The 21,930-nt window shown below is 42.7% G+C and overlaps 1 protein-coding gene across 1 annotated transcript; it reads right to left on the bottom strand.

The window, feature by feature from the left end:
- Positions 1-266: 266 nt before the first annotated feature.
- Positions 267-17,036, bottom strand: LOC130222711 (tripartite motif-containing protein 16-like). Its single transcript, XM_056455238.1, has 5 exons — positions 16,952-17,036; positions 14,245-14,368; positions 2,595-2,768; positions 1,734-1,780; positions 267-1,401 (listed from the first exon to the last, which is right to left on the bottom strand). Exons 1-5 carry the CDS (start codon positions 17,034-17,036, stop codon positions 875-877), a joined length of 957 nt encoding a protein of 318 aa, XP_056311213.1. The 3' UTR covers positions 267-874.
- Between the last annotated feature and the right edge of the window lie 4,894 nt (positions 17,037-21,930).

Here is a 21,930-nt window from a genome sequence, read left to right as displayed (position 1 = left end):
ATACTTGGACTGTTCTTTGGTACTGAACAATTTATGGAAAAGAATTGGGAAGGACTTATTGAGAAAATCACTGGAAGGTTACATAGATGTAAATGGAATCAAGCACAACTCTCGTACAGGGGCAGAGTTTTAGTAGTGAACAATCTTGCTGCTTCAATGTTATAGCATCGATTGACAGTGCTGGACCCTCCTAAAGATTTTTTGTTAAAACTTCAAAAAGCCTTTGTGGACTTCTATTGGTATGGACATCATTGGCTGCCATCCGGAGTACTTTCTCTTCCTGTTAATGAAGGTGGTCAAGGTTTAATTCATTTAGTCTCCAAAGTTAATGCAATGAGACTACAGACTGCCCAAAAACTGCTTTATTCTTTGAGCTTAATACCGTGGGTCTTGCTCTTGAAATTTTACGAAAAAAAAAACATGATGGGGTTTGATAAACAATTTCAGAATATAGTTTGAAAGAAAAGACTGATATAAAGTTTTGTGGGTCTGTGTTCAAAGCTCAGAGCTTTTTTAAATTAGAGCAGAGGACACATTATGGGCTTAATGAACCACTTTTTCATAATCCATGGTTGTATAAAAAGATCAGTATGTCAAAGAAAGACATTGACAACTTTGCTTCAGCAGGAATAACTAGAGTTGGAAATTTGTTGAATTTATCAGAAAGAAAGTGGTGTTCAGCACAGGAAATCACCAGGAAAGTTAAACTATTGTAAAATAAATAGCTTTTTAAATGTCAAAAAAAGTCTCTCTCTCTCTCTCTCACACACACACACACACACACACACACGCTCTCTCTCTCACTCTCTGTCACACACACACACAGCTGCTGACTGCTCCTGCAGAGGATTGTGGGTAAATCTCTCGTCAGTCTTCAGCTCAGTTTCACTGATGATCCAGGATAATAAAGCCTAAACCCAGGCCAGAGCGGCTCAGTGAATGTGGTCTGGACTGAGTGGATGAGGCTCATTGTGTCTCTATAGATGTTGTAGAAGATCAGAGTTCCTGCACTGTGATCCACAAACACTCCTATTCTACTGCTGAGCCGCTTCACTGGAAGACGAGTGTGTGTGTCATTGTGTGAGAATGAGAAACTGGAGGAATCACAGATCAAACTCCAGGACTGAGCATTAGATCTAAACCAAGACTCATAACCTCGTCCCTTCCTCCTGATGCTCTTATATGACACTGATATATACACATCATCTCCACTGCAGTCAGTCTCCCAGTAACAGCGTCCACACACACTCTCTCTGCACAACACCTGAGGACAATATTCAAATCTGTCTGGATGATCAGGATACGGCTGATTCTCCCTCATACGCTTCACCTCTCTGTTCTCCTCAGACAGAATTAGACGAGTGTGTGCTGTGTTTGGATCCAGTGTGAGGAAACAGACATCTGAACACAAGAACACACACATTTATAACCACAGCTGTGTGTGTGTGTGTGTGTGTGTGTGTGTGTGTGTGTGAGAGAGAGAGAGAGAGAGAGTGTGTGTGTGTGTGTGTGTGTGTGTGAGAGAGAGAGAGAGAGAGTGTGTGTGTGTGTGTGTGTGTGTGTGTGTGCGCTTGTGTGTGTGTGAGAGAGAGCGTGTGTGTGCATGTGTACGTGTGTGTGTGTGTGTGTGTGTGTGTGCATGTGCTTGCGTGTGTGTGTGTGTGTAGTCCTACATTTGCGTGGTCCTGCTGTAATACTCATGTGTGTGTGTGTGTGTGTGTGTGTAGTCCTACATTTGCGTGGTCCTGCTGTAATCCTCGCGTCTCCTCCATGATCCAGACTGTAAACACACACAGATGGAGAGAATGAGCTGTTTAGTTTCACCCTCAGCTAATAAGCTAAAGCTAGCACTGAGCTGCTCAGCTACACGCTCCAAACTCTTCAGCTAAAACACACAACACTTGTTGGTTCCAGCCGGGATGCACAATGAATCTAACACAGTGCGTTCTTTTCCTCTGCTGTTGGTGAAGCGAGCGCAGATACTGCTCATGTTGATGGAGACACCCTGCTGCAACATTCATTTATTACAGTGATCACACTTAGCTTTGCCATCGTTCTTCAGCACATGCAGCCTTTGAGCACATGTTGCAGTCCATCTCTAAACTATGTTCAGATTATTAAAGCTGCTCGCCAGTTCCTGAGAGATTAGCAAGTGAAAAATACACACGTGTGCACAGAGAAGAGGAATCCAGATGTTGATTTTAGAACAAGAGTCTGAACATTAATCCAAGTGTCTGATTCCAGAATCTGAATCCATCTTCAATCCCCAACCCTATTCCTGACCTGATATTGGAGGATTCTTCAGCACAAATGGAGGAAGAAGTTTCTCTGCTCAGCTCAAATGCTGAAACTGTACAGTGTGTCCCGCTTAATGTCACAACTGAGCCAATACACTCCAACATTTACAGAGGAGATTCATTTCACACTCAATGATTTGCTCTTCATAGACATGACTGGAATACTCTACAAGCTGTATCTTCTGTCTGTCCTCACCCCATAACCCTCACAGAAAACTGAAGATCAGAAAAGAGCTTTCTAGTGTCTTTTTAAAGCCATTCAGTGGAAAAGCACAAGGCCAGTGATGCTCCACATACTTGAGTTTGTCCAGTGTGTAGTTTGGATCCTCCAGTTGTTCAGAGAGCAGCTTGACTCCTGAATCTCCTGGATGATTGTAGCTCAGATCCAGCTCTCTCAGGTGTGAGGGGTTTGAAGTCAGAGCTGAAGACAGAAAACCACAGCCTTCCTCTGTCACCATACAGCCAGACAATCTACAAACACAGCAATAGTCCACATCACACAGTTGGACAATCACACATCTCTTTGTGTTGTGAAGATGCTGACTGCTGTTTCTGCTCATGTCAACAGCAGTGATGAACACACACACACACACACACACACACATCCTGATGAGCTCTCCTTATTGATCAAGCCCTTACATCAGCAAACACACTCACACACTCAACAAGGACTCAACATCATCTGTAGAACTGTATATCAATATAAATTAAATCACACCCCTGCACATTTGGGCTCCACATCTGGTAAGACTTAAGGGCTGTTCACACGGAGAGTGATGTTGAATGTTGACACCCACAGTCACAACCTGCTAAAGTTTTCAAAAAGTGAACTAAGACTGCAACTATTTGGGGAAATCTCTATAAAAGGTCTTCAAATCTGATTTAGATTTAAAGGAATTGTTTTTCATCTTTAAAATAGGATTTATTCTTGTGTTTAAAGCTTTTGTCATTACGCTACTTCAGTGTCTCAGACTCATTCACAAATGATTATTAAATGCTGGATTAATGCACAAGAGAGTTTGGCCAACACGTTTTAGACCATTTCAAATATATATTATATGTGCACGCTGTATAAGTGCACATACAGCCGCTCAGCATAATGGAGTACAGCCCATTCTGAAAATCCAGATTTTCCTCCATTTCTCAGTCAATATAGGCAGTGTATTTTGGTGCATTTAAACAAAACAGATTTATTAAACAGAAATTAACACAATTAAATTCAGGCAAAATATTGCAAAAAACCCGACAAAATTTCAGCTGAATTCTTCCATTGTTTTGCTTCTCTTGATTTTTCCTCTTTTTTAATTTTGTATTTAATATTTTTCTAGAACATATACATTTGAGTGGACCAGTTTTTGGAGCTTTATCAGAAGTTATTTTGTTAGATGAGCTCCAGATTTGGCTAATCTATTGTATATCCACATATATAATAATGTAGAGCTTCCTATTTAAAATATGAATGTAAAAGAGAGATTAGTGAGGGGTGTACTTATATATGCTGAGCACTGTATATTGTTCACCCAGAGTGTTTACATGGTCACACAGCAAGTCATACAACAAGCATTTAGTTTGGGCTAGCTGTTGCAGATGGACATTGCTGTACACTGCCCTTGATGGGTGAGTGGGGGAGTGTCTGTTGTCTCTCCAAGTGTGAATTATTCATGACCATTGTCACTCATGCATACCGCTGAGATCACCTAAAACAAACCCAACTGTTACAGACTCGGTCCCAGTCATTCCCCTCGCTGGCCAGCAGAGGTCACCATCCCCGGACTTTTAAGCATTACACATCCATCTAAACTGATTGTGCACACACCTGAACTGAATCTAGTTAACGACCCACGCTTCCTATAGAAGCCACACTCAAACACCAGTTCATTGCGAAGTCTTGTTTAGCCCCGGCCAGCATTACTGAGCGTTCTTTCCTGTCTGATCTTCTGAGAATAACCCCGGACTGTTTCTGACTCTTGAGTTGCCTTCTGCCTGCCCACGACCCTTGCTTTATACATGGACTGAACCACGCTGCCTGCCCTCGACCCAAGCCTGTCTAACGGATTCTGAACCACTCCGCCTGCCACTGATCTATGTCTGGTAAATCACTCTGTGTCAGTCAGCCGCCAGCCCCAAGACCATTATTGATTACTGTTGATGTGTGTTCACACTTTAATGCGTATTGGATGTTTGTGTTTGACTGACTAATAAATACTGCATAATGGATCCCTCCGTGTCAGTCTCCTCATTACAGAAGACTTTGCCCAACATGGATCCCGCAGCCGTACAGGTTTTGTCCCACGAAGTCACAGCTCAAGCTCAGGTATTAACCACACATCAGCAACAGTTATCATTTAACCCAGCTAACAAATGAATTGGTGAAATCACTGCAAAACCTACAAGCTGCTCCCACAGCGCAACTCACCGCCAACTACTCTCCAAGTCAACCATTTGTTGCACAGACCCAGACTGTTTCCGGGGTTCGTTTGGCATTCCCCGATAAGTTCTCAGGTAACCCAGCTAAATGCAAAGGCTTTTTACTTCAGTGCAAGCTGTTTATCGCCCAACAGCCCCACCTGTTTAAGGATGAGAACGGTAAAATTGCTTTTGTATGTTCACTGCTCACGGGAAAAGCATTAGACTGGGCTACTGCAGTTTGGCCAGACAGCACCCCGATATTTCCCTCATTTAACGACTTTCTCAAACGTTTTTGCACTATGTTCGATCATCCTGAGGGTGGTCGTAATGCTGGTGAGGAGCTTTTGTGGGTTCAACAGAGAGATCGTCCTGCAGCCGAATTCGCTCTGCATTTCCGCACACTGGCAGTGCAAACGGGCTGGGCTGATGATCCTCTTAAGACACTCTACAGGAAAGCTCTTAACCCGGAACTGCAAAAGGAGATGGCATGTTGTGATGATGGGAAAACATTGGACCAGCTCATTGAACTTTCAATCAGGTTAGACAATCTGCTTTGCACCCGTAATCCCTTGTGCTCTGTCATTCCCAGTCCTGTATCTCCTGAGAATCCCACTGAACCCATGCAACTGGGCAGAACCCGACTAACCCCCGAGGAACGTGAACGAAGACGGAGAAATCATCTATGCCTATATTGCGGTCTTTCAGGTCATACGAAAATCCTGTGTCCGCCCAAGGCCCTTCCGGTGAGTGCCACCACCGTGTTCACGACCACTAATGATGTTCTGAGTGTACCCGTTTTGTTTAAGATGTGATGAGATTGAGATCTCGACTCTGGCCATGGTCGATTCAGGAGCCGCTGGCAACTTTATTGATCACACGTTTGCCACTACCCATTCCATTCCTCTAACCTCCTGTAATTCTTCCCTAGCCATCACTGCTATAGACGGGCACCCCCTGGGGGAAGGACACATAAAATTCCGAACTCTGCCAATCTCTCTTCAAACAGGCTCTCTTCATCAAGAAAAACTCTCCCTTCTAGTGATTGACTCTCCTCGACACACCGTTATCCTCGGGTTACCCTGGTTACAACTTCATGACCCCCAAATTTCCTGGAAAAATGGTGAGATCGCAAAATGGAGCAATAATTGCTTTAACCAGTGTCTACACTCTGTCCTCCCTGTCCAGATTAACACCATTGCCAGTACTGAAGACCCCGAATTATGTCAAGTCCCTGAAGCTTATCACGATCTCATCGAAGCCTTTAACAAACAGAAAGCTACTAAGCTCCCGCTCCATCGCGAGTATGATTGTGCCATTGAGCTACTGCCAGGTACAACGGCCCCTCGTGGTCGGATTTTTCCCCTCTCTCAACCAGAAACTGAAGCCATGAATACTTACATCTCTGAGGAGCTGGAGAAAGGCTTCATACGACCATCCACTTCACCTGCTTCAGCCGGGTTTTTCTTCGTTAAGAAGAAAGACGGTAGTCTACGCCCCTGCATCGACTATAGAGGACTGAATGAAATTACTGTCAAGTACCGCTACCCCTTACCATTAGTTCCAGCAGCCCTTGAACAACTCCGCTCAGCCCAATACTTTAACAAATTGGATCTCCGCAGTGCTTACAATCTCGTCCGTATCTGACAGGGGGACGAATGGAAAACCGGGTTCTCTACCGTAAATGGCCACTATGAATACCTCGTTATGCCCTTCGGCCTAGCTAACAGTCCTTCCGTGTTCCAGGCCTTCATAAATGAGATATTTAGAGACATGCTCAATCAGTGGGTCATCGTATACATCGACGACATCCTTATATACTCCAATTCCTTACCTGAACATATCCAGCATGTCAGAGCTGTTTTAAAACGTCTGATTCAACACCAGCTGTATGCCAAGATCTCTAAATGTGAGTTCCATCAAACCTGCATCTCATTTCTGGGCTATATCATCAGTCCCGAGGGAGTCGCCATGGATCAGCAGAAGGTCGACTCCGTCACGCAATGGCCACAACCTGAGACCATCCGACAGCTACAACGTTTCCTGGGGTTTGCCAACTTTTACAGACGGTTTATTAGAAACTTCAGTACAGGAGCAGCTCCCCTTACAGCCATGGTCAAAGCCAACAACGCTCGTCTGAAGTGGAATCCAGATGCCATTAGAGCATTCAACCAACTCAAGTCCCGTTTCTCAACCGCACCCATCCTGTGTCATCCTGATCCTAATCAACCATTTGTGGTCTAGATCGATGCATCCAACACGGGTATTGGAGCCATTCTGTCCCAGAGATCCCAAACCACGAATAAACTCCATCCCTGTGCCTTTTATTCCCGTAAGCCCAACCCAGCTGAGAGAAATTATGACGTTGGCAATCGCAAACTCCTAGCCATGAAAGCAGCTTTGGAGGAGTGGAGACATTGGCTTGAGGGCGCTAAACACCCATTCACCGTTATTACAGACCACAAAAACCTCGAATATATCCGGTCCTGCAAGAGATTAAACCCTAGACAAGCAAGGTGGGCTCTATTCTTTACTCGCTTCGACTTCAAAGTCACCTACATCCCCGGATCTAAGAATGTCAAGGCGGACGCTCTCTCTCGCCTTTCGGATGAAGAAACATTGGCTGAGGATGTCGAGCCAGTCTTGAAGGATCCCTTAATCCTAGCACCCATTCAATGGGATATTGAGAATGAAATCATTCAGGCATCTGAACAAAACCCTACTCCGCAGGCATGTCCCGAGAACAGAATCTTTGTTTCACTGTTGCTTCGTGAAAAACTTATTGCTGAAGTCCACAACCATCCCAGTTCCGGTCACCCAGGCAGCAAAGCTACAGTTTAACTAATCCAGTCCCGCTACTGGTGGTCATCTATCAATAAAGATGTGATCAATTTCATTAACAAATGCTCTTCCTTTCAGATGGCTAAACAATCCCGTCACCGTCCAGCCGGGCTGCTTCAACCCCTAGAGGTCCCACGTCGTCCCTGGTCACACATAGCCATTGATTTCATTACCGATTTACCTCAGTCCCAAGGGAATACCACCATACTTACCGTTGTTGATCGTTTCTCTAAGGCTTGTCGACTCCTCGCCATACCCAAGCTGCCGACAGCTCTGGAGACGGCAGAACTACTATGTGAATGTGTATTCCGCTACTATGGTCTACCTGAAGACATCGTCTCAGATCGAGGTCCCCAATTTACCTCCCGATTGTGGTCTGCATTCTTCAAGAACCTCCAGGTCAACATCAGTCTAACTTCAGGCTATCACCCACAGTCCAACGGACAAACGGAACGCCCCAATCAGGAGATCGGTCGATTCCTGCGCACCTATTGTCACTCCAACCAGGCGGAGTGGAACAAATTTCTCATGTGGGCAGAATACGCGCAGAACTCTCTGAGAGTCATCTACAGGTCTGACTCCCTTTCAATGTGTACTTGGTTTTCAACCCCCTATTTCCCTGGTCTGGTGAAACTTCCGAACTCCCAGCCGTCGAGACTTGGTTCAAGAAATGTGAGGAGGTATGGAACGCAGCTCACACCCATCTAGCGCATGCCATCCGAAGATTCAAAGAACAGGCTGATCGGCATCGTCGTCCTGGTCCCACGTATTCCCCAGGACAGTGGGTGTGGCTATCTGCTCGAGATCTTCGCCTGAAACTACCCTGCAAGAAACTCAGCCCTAGGTACGTGGGTCCTTTCCAAATAGAAAGACAAATCTCTCCTGTTTCCTTTCGACTGACACTTCCTAACCATTATTGTATCTCTCCCACATTCCATGTCTCTCTGCTCAAGCCTGCTGTTGGTCCAGCCGAGGTGGATAGGGAGGTGGCAGCCGGTGAACAGGGTCCCCCGCCTATCATGATCGACGGAGAGGAGGCTTATCGGATCCACGAGATCCTGAGATCCAGACGCCGGGACGGACAACTACAGTACCTTATCGACTGGAAGTACGGCCCGGAGGAAAGATCTTGGATCAACCGTAAGGACATTCTCGACCCAACTCTGGTGAATGAGTTCCACTTACAACACCCGGAAATGCCGGCCCCTCGCCCCCGTGGAAGACCCCGGCATAGCGATTCTTCTCACTTCAGGAGCCGTTCGTTGGAGGGGGGCTCTGTTACCGACTTGGTCCCAGTCATTCCCCTCGCCAGCAGAGGTCACCATCCCCGGACTTTTAAGCATTACATCATCCATCTAAACTGATTGTGCACACACCTGAACTGAATCTAGTTAACGACCCACGCTTCCTATATAAGCCACACTGAAACACCAGTTCATTGCGAAGTCTTGTTTAGCCCCGGCCAGCATTACTGAGCGTTCTTTCCTGTCTGATCTTCTGAGAATAACCCCGGACTGTTTCTGACTGAGTTGCCCTCGACCCAAGCCTGTCTAACGGATTCTGAACCACTCCGCCTGCCACTGATCTATGCCTGGTAAATCACTCTGTGTCAGTCAGCCGCCAGCCCCAAGACCATTATTGATTACTGTTGATGTGTGTTCACACTTTAGTGTGTATTGGATGTTTGTGTTTGACTGTGACTAATAAATACTGCATAATGGATCCCTCCGTGTCAGTCTCCTCGTTACACCAACAAATCCTAGATCATTTGTAATGTTTTCTTTGAATGAGAGAACAGAATCATTTTCACATAATTGTGCAGTAAATATTCCAGCCTACAAGACTGCTTACTCTAAAGTCTTGTTCAGGCACATTCAGTCTGCTTTTTGGACCTTATTTCAGCTATTGTTTCCTCTAAAACCTACTAACCACACATAATATTTATTTCTAAAAAAACACAAGCATGTACACCAATATTTCTCACATATTATTGTAGCACAGTTTGTGCTGAATACAAATAAAATACATGTTGGCCAGTACTATGAAAGAAGTAGCTGAAATAAGCACAAATGTCAGGCTATGTCAACATCTCAGTGATCCCAAAATCACCTTAGACCCCTGAGGATTAACTACAGGTATAGTATGAGCAGTGTGAAACATAATTACTGATCAACCATAATTCCTGTTATCTGGGGTTTAGTATCACCCAGGGTTAACATGTTCAAGCATGAAAAGCCCTAATATGAAACTGTCTGACTGTAGTTATTGTAGAGTGGAGAATCATTTACCTCAGTATCTCCAGTTTACAGTGTTGACTCTTCAGTCCATCAGAGAGAAGCTTCACTCCTGAATCCTGCAGGTCATTGTTACTCAGGTCCAGCTCTCTCAGGACACAGTTTGAGGATTGTAGAGCTGAAGACAAACTCTCACAGCACTGAACAGTGAGATTACAGCCCTGTAGCCTGTGTAGAGAACAAACACAATATGTATGTGTTGATCTGGTGTGTTTAATAGTCTGAAGCATGTATGAATGTAGTGACTGGTTTAACTTCACTAATTAGTGAGCACATCTGGTGATTTTAGCTTTAAACAGTATTAATGTCTATAAAACACAATTAAATGGCTTCCTTCAGATGCTCCAATAGCCCAACTCTTCATTAAACACCTAACACTGCAAGACAGGAAATACTTTTTAAACTGTTTCATTTATTAATATTTTAATGAACAAACTAATAACAATAATTTTCTGTAGCATCTTTAAAAGTTGCATCTCAAAGCCCTTTACAGAATAAAGTGAAACAGATGGGTATATAACAAAAATACAGAAATTAAATAATAAAACACGGAGAAAACATGTAAACTCCACACAGAAATGTCAACTTGGCCAGGTAAAGATATGAACCAGTGACATTCTTGTTATGAGGCCACGATGCTTACCACTGGGCCTCTGTGCCGCCCTGTCAAGGCAAAGGGAGGAGTAGGGGTTGGAGGGGTGGAGTTTTCAAAGCGAAGGCGGCTAAGGTAAGATACTCTGGTTATTATAGTGATTTAGGAATTATCTGATTGGTGGATCCAATGCATTAGCAGTCAATCATAAGCACATGCTCCTCTCATAATTAGTTAATAAACTTCATTTAAATACACAGATTCTGTGCATCACAGTGTATTAGCGATTCCTTCTATACACAATTGTTAATTTTCCACAATTAAAGGGCACCTACGGTGAAAAACACCCTGTTCCTTTTTTTTTCCAAATTTAACAACATAAAAACGGTGGACCAATTGGAGCGGTTTTCAGATTGATCGCAACTTTACGTAGGAGAGCGGTCCCCCCGCCCACCAATATTGATTGACAGCTGCGCGCATTAACATGTCCGGTAGTCACGTGTATAATCATATCAACAAGACAGGATGAGCGCAAGGGAGCCGGGAATAAAAGGTGTGTTCAGTTCGCTAGGATCATCAATCATCATCAAACGTGATCAAGAGTGAGTTTCACAAGTTTAAAATGTTTTAAAACAGAGCACGTGTGTAATGAATTACAGCGATTCACTTCAGATGCACTTAATCAGCACAGCCGTGTGTCAGAACAATTATAAAGGAAGACGCTTCAATCGCGGTTTGTGGACGTTAAATCAGGTTTATTTTGTACATTAATATAACAGATATCCATACAGCAGTGGAGATTACCAGTATCATGTCACATATGCGTGCAAAACGAGTGCAAAGCTTAACACACTCTCTCTCTCTCTCTGTTTGTGCGTCCTCGTGTCTGAGCTGTGTGGTGTGTGTCTGCGTGTCTGAGCTAAGTGTGTGTTTCCGTGTCTGAGCTATGTGTGTGCGTGTATGTCTGCGCTACGTGTGTGTGTATGTGTGTGCGCTATGTGTTTGTGTCCTTGCTGTGTGTATGCGTGAACTTTGTAACGACAATGTGTGAGCAACTCCACAAAAAATGCATCAAATACTGATTGTTAAAGTTCTTACTGTAGTATTTCTCACACTCGTTACGTGAGATCTGCTTCCTGAGGCAGCCGAGGGCGGCGATTGCTGACAGGCACGTGGGAACGGCGGGCTGGGAGGACTAGCCTTAAAGGGCCAGTACAGAAAAACAGCAAAACCTTTTTTCCAGCTATAATATAGACACTTCAAACAGCTATAATAAATAATCTGATGGGTGTTTTGAGCTGAAACTTTACAGACACATTCTGAGGACACAAAAGACTTATATTAAATATGAAAAAAGGGTTAACCTATGTGCCCTTTAAAGTATTCAGTTTTTCCTATAATACGAGCAGTCAGATATATGAAGTGTTTAATTTTAACAGCAAATTTTGATTTAGTTTTAGTTGTATTTCAGCCTTCTGAATCATTTTAGGTTTAGTCGACTACATTTGATCAGATTTTAGTGACTAAATCTACTCTAGAGTTAGATGACTAAAATATATTTGCTTTAATTTAAGAGTATTTTAATTAAATATTGTAAACATTTATTTATACAAAATGTTCTATCTTAAAATGAAATAAAACCGTCTCATTAAATATGGAATATAGCTTTTCTATTGAAGATCTAAAATTAGATATGCATTGTTTATTTATATCATAAGTAATATGTTAAATGTGTCAGCAATCAATACACATATAAGAACAGTCTCCATCTGAAAATGCAGGAGTCTGCAATTATTCAGCAAACCCTTTATTAACAAGGTAAACTACCAGTATTTTTGACCAGTCTGCTGAACAGTTTCAAGCCATTAAATTTTTGAAAAGGTTTAAAATAGTTTAAGTCCTCTTTGCAATGTCAGTGTACAGCAATAGTTATAGCAGTGTATAGATTTACTGTTGGTGCTGCAGTGCATGGTGCTCAGCTATAGCACTGAGTCAATTAAGTAGAGTAATGACCAAGCAGCAACCTCCCACTCTCCCTCGTGAAGCCAATACAGAAGTAACTGAAACTGCAATTCATGGAAATCCTGCTAGTCCTGGCTCCATATAGAGCAGATTTCTATTGAGCCCACTGTTAAAATGGCCGACTTTACAGCAGGAAAAAAAAGGTGTTTACAAAAACAAATACAAAGAACCATTTTGGTTCATCTGGCTAATATTACCTTCATGGCAACTGGTGAGGGGGTGAATTTTTTTATAACTCATCCGTTTAGTTTATATTAGGTATATTAAGTCTGCATAATTAAGGGCGTGGCCACTTGAGTGACAGCTAGGTCTCCCTGGTCGCTTGTCTCGTCACCTCAGCTGATTCCGGCTGATTAGCCGCTGAACTCGATGTATTTTTGTGTTGTTTATGTGGCTTTACACAGTCAGTCGCCTTTTGGAATATTTCCTACAAGTATCAGATGATATGGCATGCTGTGTGCACTTCACAAAACCGTTCACGTGGCCTCCGTTTCCCAGGTGAGTGAAATATTTACTTGCATACCATCTCTATAAATGTGTTTGTTTTATTTAGATCATTCATCATTTATAATGTTCTTTAGAGCTGTAATGCACTCCAGAATCTGACAGATTAATTAGCTGTAGGCTCTAGAACAGTCATCTGAAGCGTTGTCATACAGTGTTATGCTGGAGTTAATCAATAGTCTGTGCATTTACTAACACAGACTATATATGAGAGGTTTGGAGGAAATTCACACTTTCCCCCTGTAGAAAACGTCTTAAGAGCAATGTTCAGTGGCTCAATGTGTTACAGCGGTGTTTTTTAAAAGACTAAACCCTTTATTGATATAGTGTACAGCCAAGCACATGTGGTCAGAACACAAACCAGTTTGTAATAATTTGCCTCTACATGTTAGAGTTTTAACTCGTTCTGTTTTAAATAATCTAGTCTGAAAAACTCATTTCACTCTTTGACATTAAACCATATGAGAGTCTTGTGTCCTTTATTTGTCCTTCGTTTTAAATTGGAGCATGATTGTACACACTTGTTGTCTTTAAAAGCGCTTTATAAATAAACATTGACTTGACTGACATTGAATTAATAATCCCCGCTTGCTTTTTGAGCACTGTTGAGCGAGTTCTTAAACACCTGTGATTGGCCATTGTGTTCCTCACCAGAATGTGATGCTGAATGGCTGCGTTATCACAGCTGATCCATGACAGATGCAGTGGTGAAAACTCGTTCTCCAGACAGCCTGGATCCACAAGTATCACTCTGATAACTTTACAGCTTTCATTTTCTCCTGAGCAGCAAAAAGACTTACGGACTACAAGGACAGTGATTGTGCACGGTTATCTGCTTTCTAAAGTAGTTGAGCTTTTAATTACTCGCTGCGTCACCTCCCCTCACCTCATTCTACAATGACAAAGTGCATATGAGATAAACTACATTCCGTATATGTACCAACCAGTTATGATCTATTACTGATACAGATGCCGAACTGTTTTGACACCCTTTATGTTGTAACATCAGGAAAAGAGTTACTTCAATTCTGAAATGCAGCTTCATGCAGGTTTATTCAGTTAAAAACATTTTAAATAGATTTGTCTTTTTTTATCTGATTACTACCCAACACATAGAACATAATCATATAATCATTCATCAATCGCTGTAGACCTATGAATACAAATCACATCCTTGGAAATGGCTTGTTTATTTCCTTCTTCAGCCAATTCTACTGAAAGGGGCTCCACATATGGTAACACAATATGTAACTGTTTGTGTGACATTGCTGAGTGGAGAATCATTTACCTCAGTGTCTCCAGTTTACAGTGTTGACTCTTCAGTCCATCAGAGAGAAGCTTCACTCCTGAATCCTGCAGGTCATTGTTACTCAGGTCCAGCTCTCTCAGGACACAGTTTGACGATTGTAGAGCTGAGACAAACTCTCACAGGACTGAACAGTGAGTTTACATCCCTGTAGCCTGTGTAGAGAACAAACACAATATGTATGTGTGATCTGGTGTGTTTAATAGTCTGAAGCACATCTGACTGTGGTGACTGGTTTTAACTTCACCAATTAGTGAGCACATCTGGTGATTTGAGCTTTAATAGGATTTAGGTTTATGCAACAAAAGTAAATGGCTTCCTTCAGATGTCTGAATAGATGAAGAAATATTTTTATCAAAAGACGAGAAGATCATACACAAAGGTCCACAGATGACAGACAATAAAACACATGAACAAACTAAATAATAATAATTTTCCTTTAGCACATTTAAAAGCTGCATATCAACAGACAAAAGAAAGCAAACAGAGATACAGAAATATAGAAATTAAATACATCTATTTAGAAGTGCCAGTGATAAGGACTGCCTCACCTGTGAATGCTAAATTTAAGGACACATTATATCTCTGTGCTCCAGCTGTTTATCCTGATCCACAGGATTCTGCCCTGGTTTACTGTCCAGTAGTCCCTGCCTTGGCTTTGTCCTTCTTCCTGTTCACCTGTCTGTCAGTTTCCCCCTCACCATCTGTCCCTGTACCCTGTCATGGTTTCATTTACCTGCCTCTTCCCCATCACCCTTGTTCACTGTAGCACCTCCAGCTTGCTGAACTCACTTTTGTTTTGTGTTTTCCTCTGAGGATCATCTGGAATCTTCTCCTAGAAGGGAGCTATGTCATGGTCCTGGTTGGCCTGTCCTGGTACTGTTGTTTTATCTGTGTGTGTCTGTGTCAGTGAGTGCGTTTACATGGACACAGAGTTGGGCAAGCTACTAGAAAAATGTAGTGAGCTAAGCTATTAGCTACTCTACTTAAAATGTAGCTTAACTACACTAAAAGCTACCCCCTGGGAACTGTAGCAAGCTAAGCTAAAAGCTACTTGGCAAAAGAGGCTTAGCTACATCTGAACTATTTTTGCTAATTTAATTTTTAAATCAAAGCAACTTAATCCAAGTCAATCACATCTTAGTGATCAATAAAACTGTCAATGAAACATATGAGGCAGAATAGTTCAGTTCAGTTATTTACTGTAAATAATATGCTGTACTAAACAGAAACACATTATAGTATATAACAGCTAAAACAATAGAATAAACACCAGGTGTTACACATTTAAAATACTATAGTCATTAATAGTTAAGGGAAAATATTGGAATAAGCATTATATATATATATATATATATATATATATATATATATATATATATATATATATATATATACACAATAAAGTGTTTTTATTTTTTGAGCACAGCATCAGGAATTAAGTTATTGCATCTTAACATGTACCTCCTGGAGGTATGGTCATGAGGCAAATAAGTCCTCTCCCTCAGTCATCTTTCCATCAAGCAAGTTTCATCAGAGGTGGCAGTAATGCCACCAAAACGCACCAAAGCAGCACCCAAAGCAGCTCATGATAAAACGCCTAATCTTATTATTGTCTTAATTAGATTAAGGCAAATAACTCCATTACTGATGTCCATGTAAATCGTAGTCAGTGTTACCTGATTAATTATCAACATAGAGATGGGTCAAAATAGACAGAATGGAGAAAACAACATCAGTGTGATCATTCCACTCTTACCAGAAAGGACTTTTAAGGTGCTGTATCATTTTATAGCTGACTTGTGTGCAATTTCCGTTAATAGACCATGTAGTTTACTGGCTTATTTGCTGCTTCTTAAGAGATAGTTCACCTAACATTTACTTACCCTTAAGTGGTTCCAAACCTTTATGATCTTTTTATTCTGCTTAACAGAAAATAGTTTTTTATGACAGCTGAAAACCATTAGCCATTGACCTACATGGTAGGAAAAACAACTGGTGTGTAAGTCAATCGGTTACAGGCTTCTTTCTACAGGCATCTTCTTTATGTTTACAGGAGAAACAAAGTTTGAGAAAGGTTTATAACCCCTTAAGGGCGAGTAAAATTTGTACATTTATTTTTTGGGTGTAAACTATCCCTTAAACCAACCACTGCCAAAACATTAATCTAACCGTTATTAAAAACACTAAAATATTAATAAGAAACAATTATTAATGTATTTTCAAGTGCAGATGATATCACTATTGTTCATGGTTATTAACATGATATACTATATTATTTAATTTGAGATAGAAGCACTTTGACCTTACTGAGCTCTTTTGGAGATTTGATGACTGCTGATAGTCTGATGAGACACTCGTCTGATCTCTGGAATTCTGAAGCTCAAACTCCTCCAGCTCCTCCTCTGAGGTCAACAACACAAAGACCAGAGCAGACCACTGGGCAGGTGTGAAAGGTCAGCAGATGACAGACTTCCTCTACTGAGTGTGAGACTGAATCTCTTTCAGCAGAGAGTTTGGTCGTTCAGTTCATTCAGACAGTAAAACAGATTGATGGATCTCTCTGGAGACAGATTTCCCTCAAGTTTTCTGCTTGATGTATGCAAATTATTTCCTCTTTGCTCTGGTCTCTGTCATCCTGCGTGTCACAGGCCTCGTAAGAGTTGTCGATTGGACTGGAATGACAGACCGAGAAGGAAGCGAAGGTAAAGGTCCAGATGTCCATTCTCACTTTTTAGAGCCTTGTCCACAGCAGTCTTCAGCCAATTCCTCATAGCCTTATTTCTACTTTTTTCTGCTTGTTTTCTTGTCTGCTGTCTCGAAACAGATGTTGATAAAGCGCTGCAATGAACTCTTGAATGCTCAAGTGAAGAAGCAGTACATGGTACCAAGAATGATTTCCCGTCTCCTCCTTGAAGATCTGGGTGCACATGCCTGAGTACACAGATGCCTTATAGACGTCAATGCCACCAGTCTTTCAGATCGCTCTCATAGAAGATCACATTGTTTCTTTCCAGCTGCTGGAAGGCCAGTTTCACCCAGTTGAAGGATGAGGTTTGGATCCCAGGAGACATCTGGTGTGTTTTCTCCATCATACTTTCTTCTGCTCTGCTGGATCTGAAAGCGGAAGAGAAAGTGTGTGTACATCTGTGTCAGAGTCTTGGGAGATTCCTGCAGTGTTTCAGCATTAGCCCTGTGTTTCAGTTCAGTATTTCTGTTCTCCTTCAAATGTTCTGAGAACAGGGCTGAAATCCAGCAGAAGACTGGGATGTGGCACATAATAAAGAGACTCTTTGACTGTTTAATGTGATCAATGATTTCTCTGGCCTGATTCTGATCTGTGAGTCTCTTTCTGAAGTACTCCTCCTTTTGGGCATCATTGAATCCTCGTATCTCTGTCAGCCGGTCGATACAGTCAGCAGGAATCTTACTGGCAGCTGCTGGTCTGCTGGTGATCCAGATGAGAGCAGAAGGAAGCAGATTTCCCTTGATGAGGTTCGTCAGGAGAACATCCAGAGAGACTGCTGAAGATACATCACGGACACGTCTCATTACCAGCAAAGGTATATCCAAGATGGCGCCGATGCGACTGGCAGCCTCCGTGTCGTGCTCTGCAGTAGTGTTTGTGTTTTTGTAGTTTGTCCTGTCTCGAGTCATTTTCCTACAATTAGTTTCACCAGAGACGAATTGTTGGACATTCGGGCACATTACACCACCGAATATTTTTCCATACCTGGATTTATCTGATGTTCTGTTGGACATCGTAGTCGGAGGAGCCGCGGTGCTGCTCAAACGCTTTCAAGCGCGCAGACGAGGGAAAGCGTGCAGGCGCGCTTGTGAAACCAGACAGCGCGGATTTCGGACCGCGCTAGCCTAGCATTCATCTAGCAAATCTCCGCTCTCTACCCAACAATAGACGAACTCATTCTGCTCTTCTCAGACAACAGGGATTTTCTGCATTCAGCTGCTCTGTGTTCACGGAAACCTGGCTGAACGACCACCATAACCGGACACCGCGCTTCACCTACCGGGCTATCAGCTGTTCAGAGCGGATCGCGACGAAGAATCAACGCGGCAAATCACGCGCTGGTGGCGGGACGTGCTTTTACATCAATGAAAGTGGTGTACAGATGTAACAGTTTTTAAAGAAGATGTGCTGTCCAGATCTCGAAGCACTGTTTATTAACTGTAAGCCTTTTACTCCCCGCGCGAGTTCTGCTCGTTCATCCTCGTCAGTGTTTACATTCCTCCGCTCGCGCACGCGAGTCTGGCGATACAGAAACTAGCTGATCAGATCACGGCTGTTAGAGCAACAACACCCGGACTCTGCTTTAATCATTCTCGGGGACTTTAACAAAGCAAAACTGTCCCGTGAACTGCCAAAATATAGACAAGCATGTTACATGTCCCCACCAAGAGACAGAAATATACTGGATCACTGTTATACTACAATAAAGGATGCATACCCGCTCCGTTCCAACGTGCAGCTTTGGGACGCTCCTGACCATTGTTTGATTCATCTCATTCCAACCTACAGGCAGAAACTGAAAACAGCCAAACCTGTATTAAGATCTGTGAAAAGATGGACTAACGAAACAGAGCGAGATCTACAAGCCTGTTTCGACCTCACTGACTGGAGTGTTTTTGAAGCTGCTGCAAACGATCTGGATGAGCTCACAGAGACTGTAACATCTTATATCAGTTTCTGTGAAGACGTGTGCATTCCTACCAGGACTCAACTCACATACAATAATGACAAACCATGGTTCACTGTAAAACTCAGACAGCTACGTCAGGCCAAGGAGGTTGCTTACAGAAATGGGGATAGGGCCTTGTATAAGCAGGCCAAATACACACTGGAAAAGGAGATCAGAGTCGCAAAAAGGAACTATTCTGAGAAACTAAGGAGTCAGTTCTCTTCCAGCGACTCAGCATCTGTGTGGAAAAGTTTGAAAAACATCACAAACTACAAGACACCATCCCCCAGCACTGTAGACAATGAACGACTTGCAAACGACCTGAATGAGTTTTACTGCCGGTTTGAGAAAACCCCCCACACCCACTCTGAACTGCTCTTCACGCCACCATTAACACCACCATCCCCCGCCCTCATACCTGCCCTACAGTTCAGTGAAGAGGAGGTGTGCCAGGTCTTCCGGAAACAGAAGAGGAAAAAAGCACCAGGCCCAGATTTTATAACACCAGCCTGTTTAAAATCCTGTGCTGACCAACTGGCCCCCATCTTCACCTGATCTTCAACAGATCACTGGAGCTGTGTGAAGTGCCCTCCTGCCTCAAACGCTCCACCATCATCCCCATCCCAAAGAAACCCAAACTTACAGGACTAAATGACTACAGACCGGTGGCACTAACATCTGTGGTCATGAAGTCCTTTGAAAAACTGATGCTGGCTCACCTGAAGGACATCACTGAACCCTCACTGGACTCTCTTCAGTTTGCCTACAGAGCAAACAGGTCTGTGGATGATGCGGTTAATATGGGACTGCATTATGCTCTGCAACACTAGACAGACCAGGGACCTATGTGAGGATGTTGTTTGTTGACTTCAGCTCGGCGTTTAACACTATCATCCCAAAACTTCTCCTGCCCAAATTAACTCAGCTCTCTGTGCCCACCTCTGTCTGTCAGTGGATCAACAGCTTCCTAACGGACAGGCAGCAGCTGGTGAAGCTGGGAAAATTCTCATCTAGCATCCGCACAATCAGCACTGGCGCCCCCAGGGGTGTGTCCTCTCCCCACTGCTCTTCTCCCTGTACACGAATGACTGCACATCAAAAGACTCCTCTGTGAAGCTCTTGAAGTTTGCAGACGACACCACACTTATCGGCCTCATTCAGGACGGTGACGAGTCTGCCTACAGACAGGAGGTTAAGGAGTTGGCTGTCTGGTGCAGTAACAACAACCTGGAGCTCAACACGCTCAAAACAGTGGAGATGATAGTGGACTTCAGGAGAAACCCCCCTGCTCTCCCCCACTGAGCATCATGGACAGCATTGTGGCAGCAGTGGAGTCATTCAAGTTCCTGGGCACCACCATCTCTAAGGACCTGAAGTGGGACACTCACATTGACTCCATTGTCAAAAAAGCTCAACAGAGGATGTACTTTCTTCGTCAGCTGAGGAAGTTTAACCTCCCAAAGGAGCTGCTGAAACAGTTCTACACCTCCATCATTGAATCAGTCATCTGCACATCAATAACTGTCTGGTTTAGCTCAGCTACTAAATACGACCTCCAAAGACTACGTCGAATAGTTCGGACTGCTGAGCGAATCACTGGTACAACCCTTCCTACCCCAAGAACTGTACTTATCCAGAGCGAGCAGAAGGGCTGCCAAAATCACTCTGGACCCCTCACACCCAGCACACTGCCTCTTTGAACTTTTACCTTCTGGTCGACGCTACAGAGCACTGCGCACCAGAACAGCCCGACACAGAAACAGTTTCTTCCCTCAGGCAATCCATCTCATGAACACTTGATGATAATAATTGCGGAACCAACATCACTACTTGCTATACACTTTTATACACATATACACTTATTTAACAACACACTTTACATGCCAATTTGCACATAACAGCTGCACATATAACGTTGTATATAGTAATAAACATGTACATACACTTGTCAATCTGTATATTTGCACTCACTACTTACTTCTATTTTTAAAAAAAATATATTTATTATCTGTTTTTGTCCTGTCTCTGTAATCCTGTTGCACTGTAGAAGCTCTGTCACGAAAACAAATTCCTCGTATGTGTGAAACATACCTGGCAATAAAGCTCTTTCTGATTCTGATTCTGATTCTGATTCAGTTCAGAGGAAGACGACATTCATCCAATCCATCAAGGATGAACAGGACTTTGAATCGTGTGCTTCTTGTAAGGTTCAGTCCTTTAGTCTCTGGGAAAAACTGAGTTATGAGGTCTTTTAAACTTTGTCTTTCTCCTTTAAGTTCATCTCTCTGAATGGAAGAGGAAATATGAAGCTGATGTCTTGATTTTCTTTCCCTTCAGTCCAATCCAGAACAAACTTTTGCACAGAGACTGATTTCCCGATGCCAGCAACTCCTTTCGTCAGGACAGTTCTGATCTGCTCGTCTTGTTCAGCTGCTTCAAACAAATGTTTGCATTCAACCTGTATCTCTAGTGACTGATGACGTCTGGAAGCAGCTTCAATCTGTCTGATCTCATGTTCAGTGTTGACCTGTTCACTCGCACCCTGAGTGATATAGAGATCTGTGTAGATGTTATTCAGAAGTGTGGAGTCTCCTTGCTGAGCAACTCCTTCAAACACACTTTGATATTTCTTCTTCAGGCTACATTTAAGCTGATAAATGAAGAGCAGCTCATCTAAACACAGGAGCAAAAAACAGATAGACTTAGTCTTGAATAGAAACAGAAATGAGAATCTGTAAAATTATTAAAAACAAAATGTATAAATAATCATCAGAATAAACCAATAGTAAAGTATTCAGTGTTGTGTAAAAAAAAAAATCACTGTTACTCCTACTTTTGCTGTTAACGCTAAATGAAGAAATCATCTGCAGAACACATATTACTTTAGGCACATCTTCAATAAATGATTGAGTTCTTCACATATAACTTCATGTTTCATTGCTAGATGATATCGTTGAAGAATTATTCAGTG

The sequence above is a fragment of the Danio aesculapii genome, chromosome 4, assembly GCF_903798145.1.
Source record: "Danio aesculapii chromosome 4, fDanAes4.1, whole genome shotgun sequence".
Taxonomy (NCBI): domain Eukaryota; kingdom Metazoa; phylum Chordata; class Actinopteri; order Cypriniformes; family Danionidae; genus Danio; species Danio aesculapii.
This window is presented reverse-complemented; position numbering and strand designations above follow the sequence as displayed.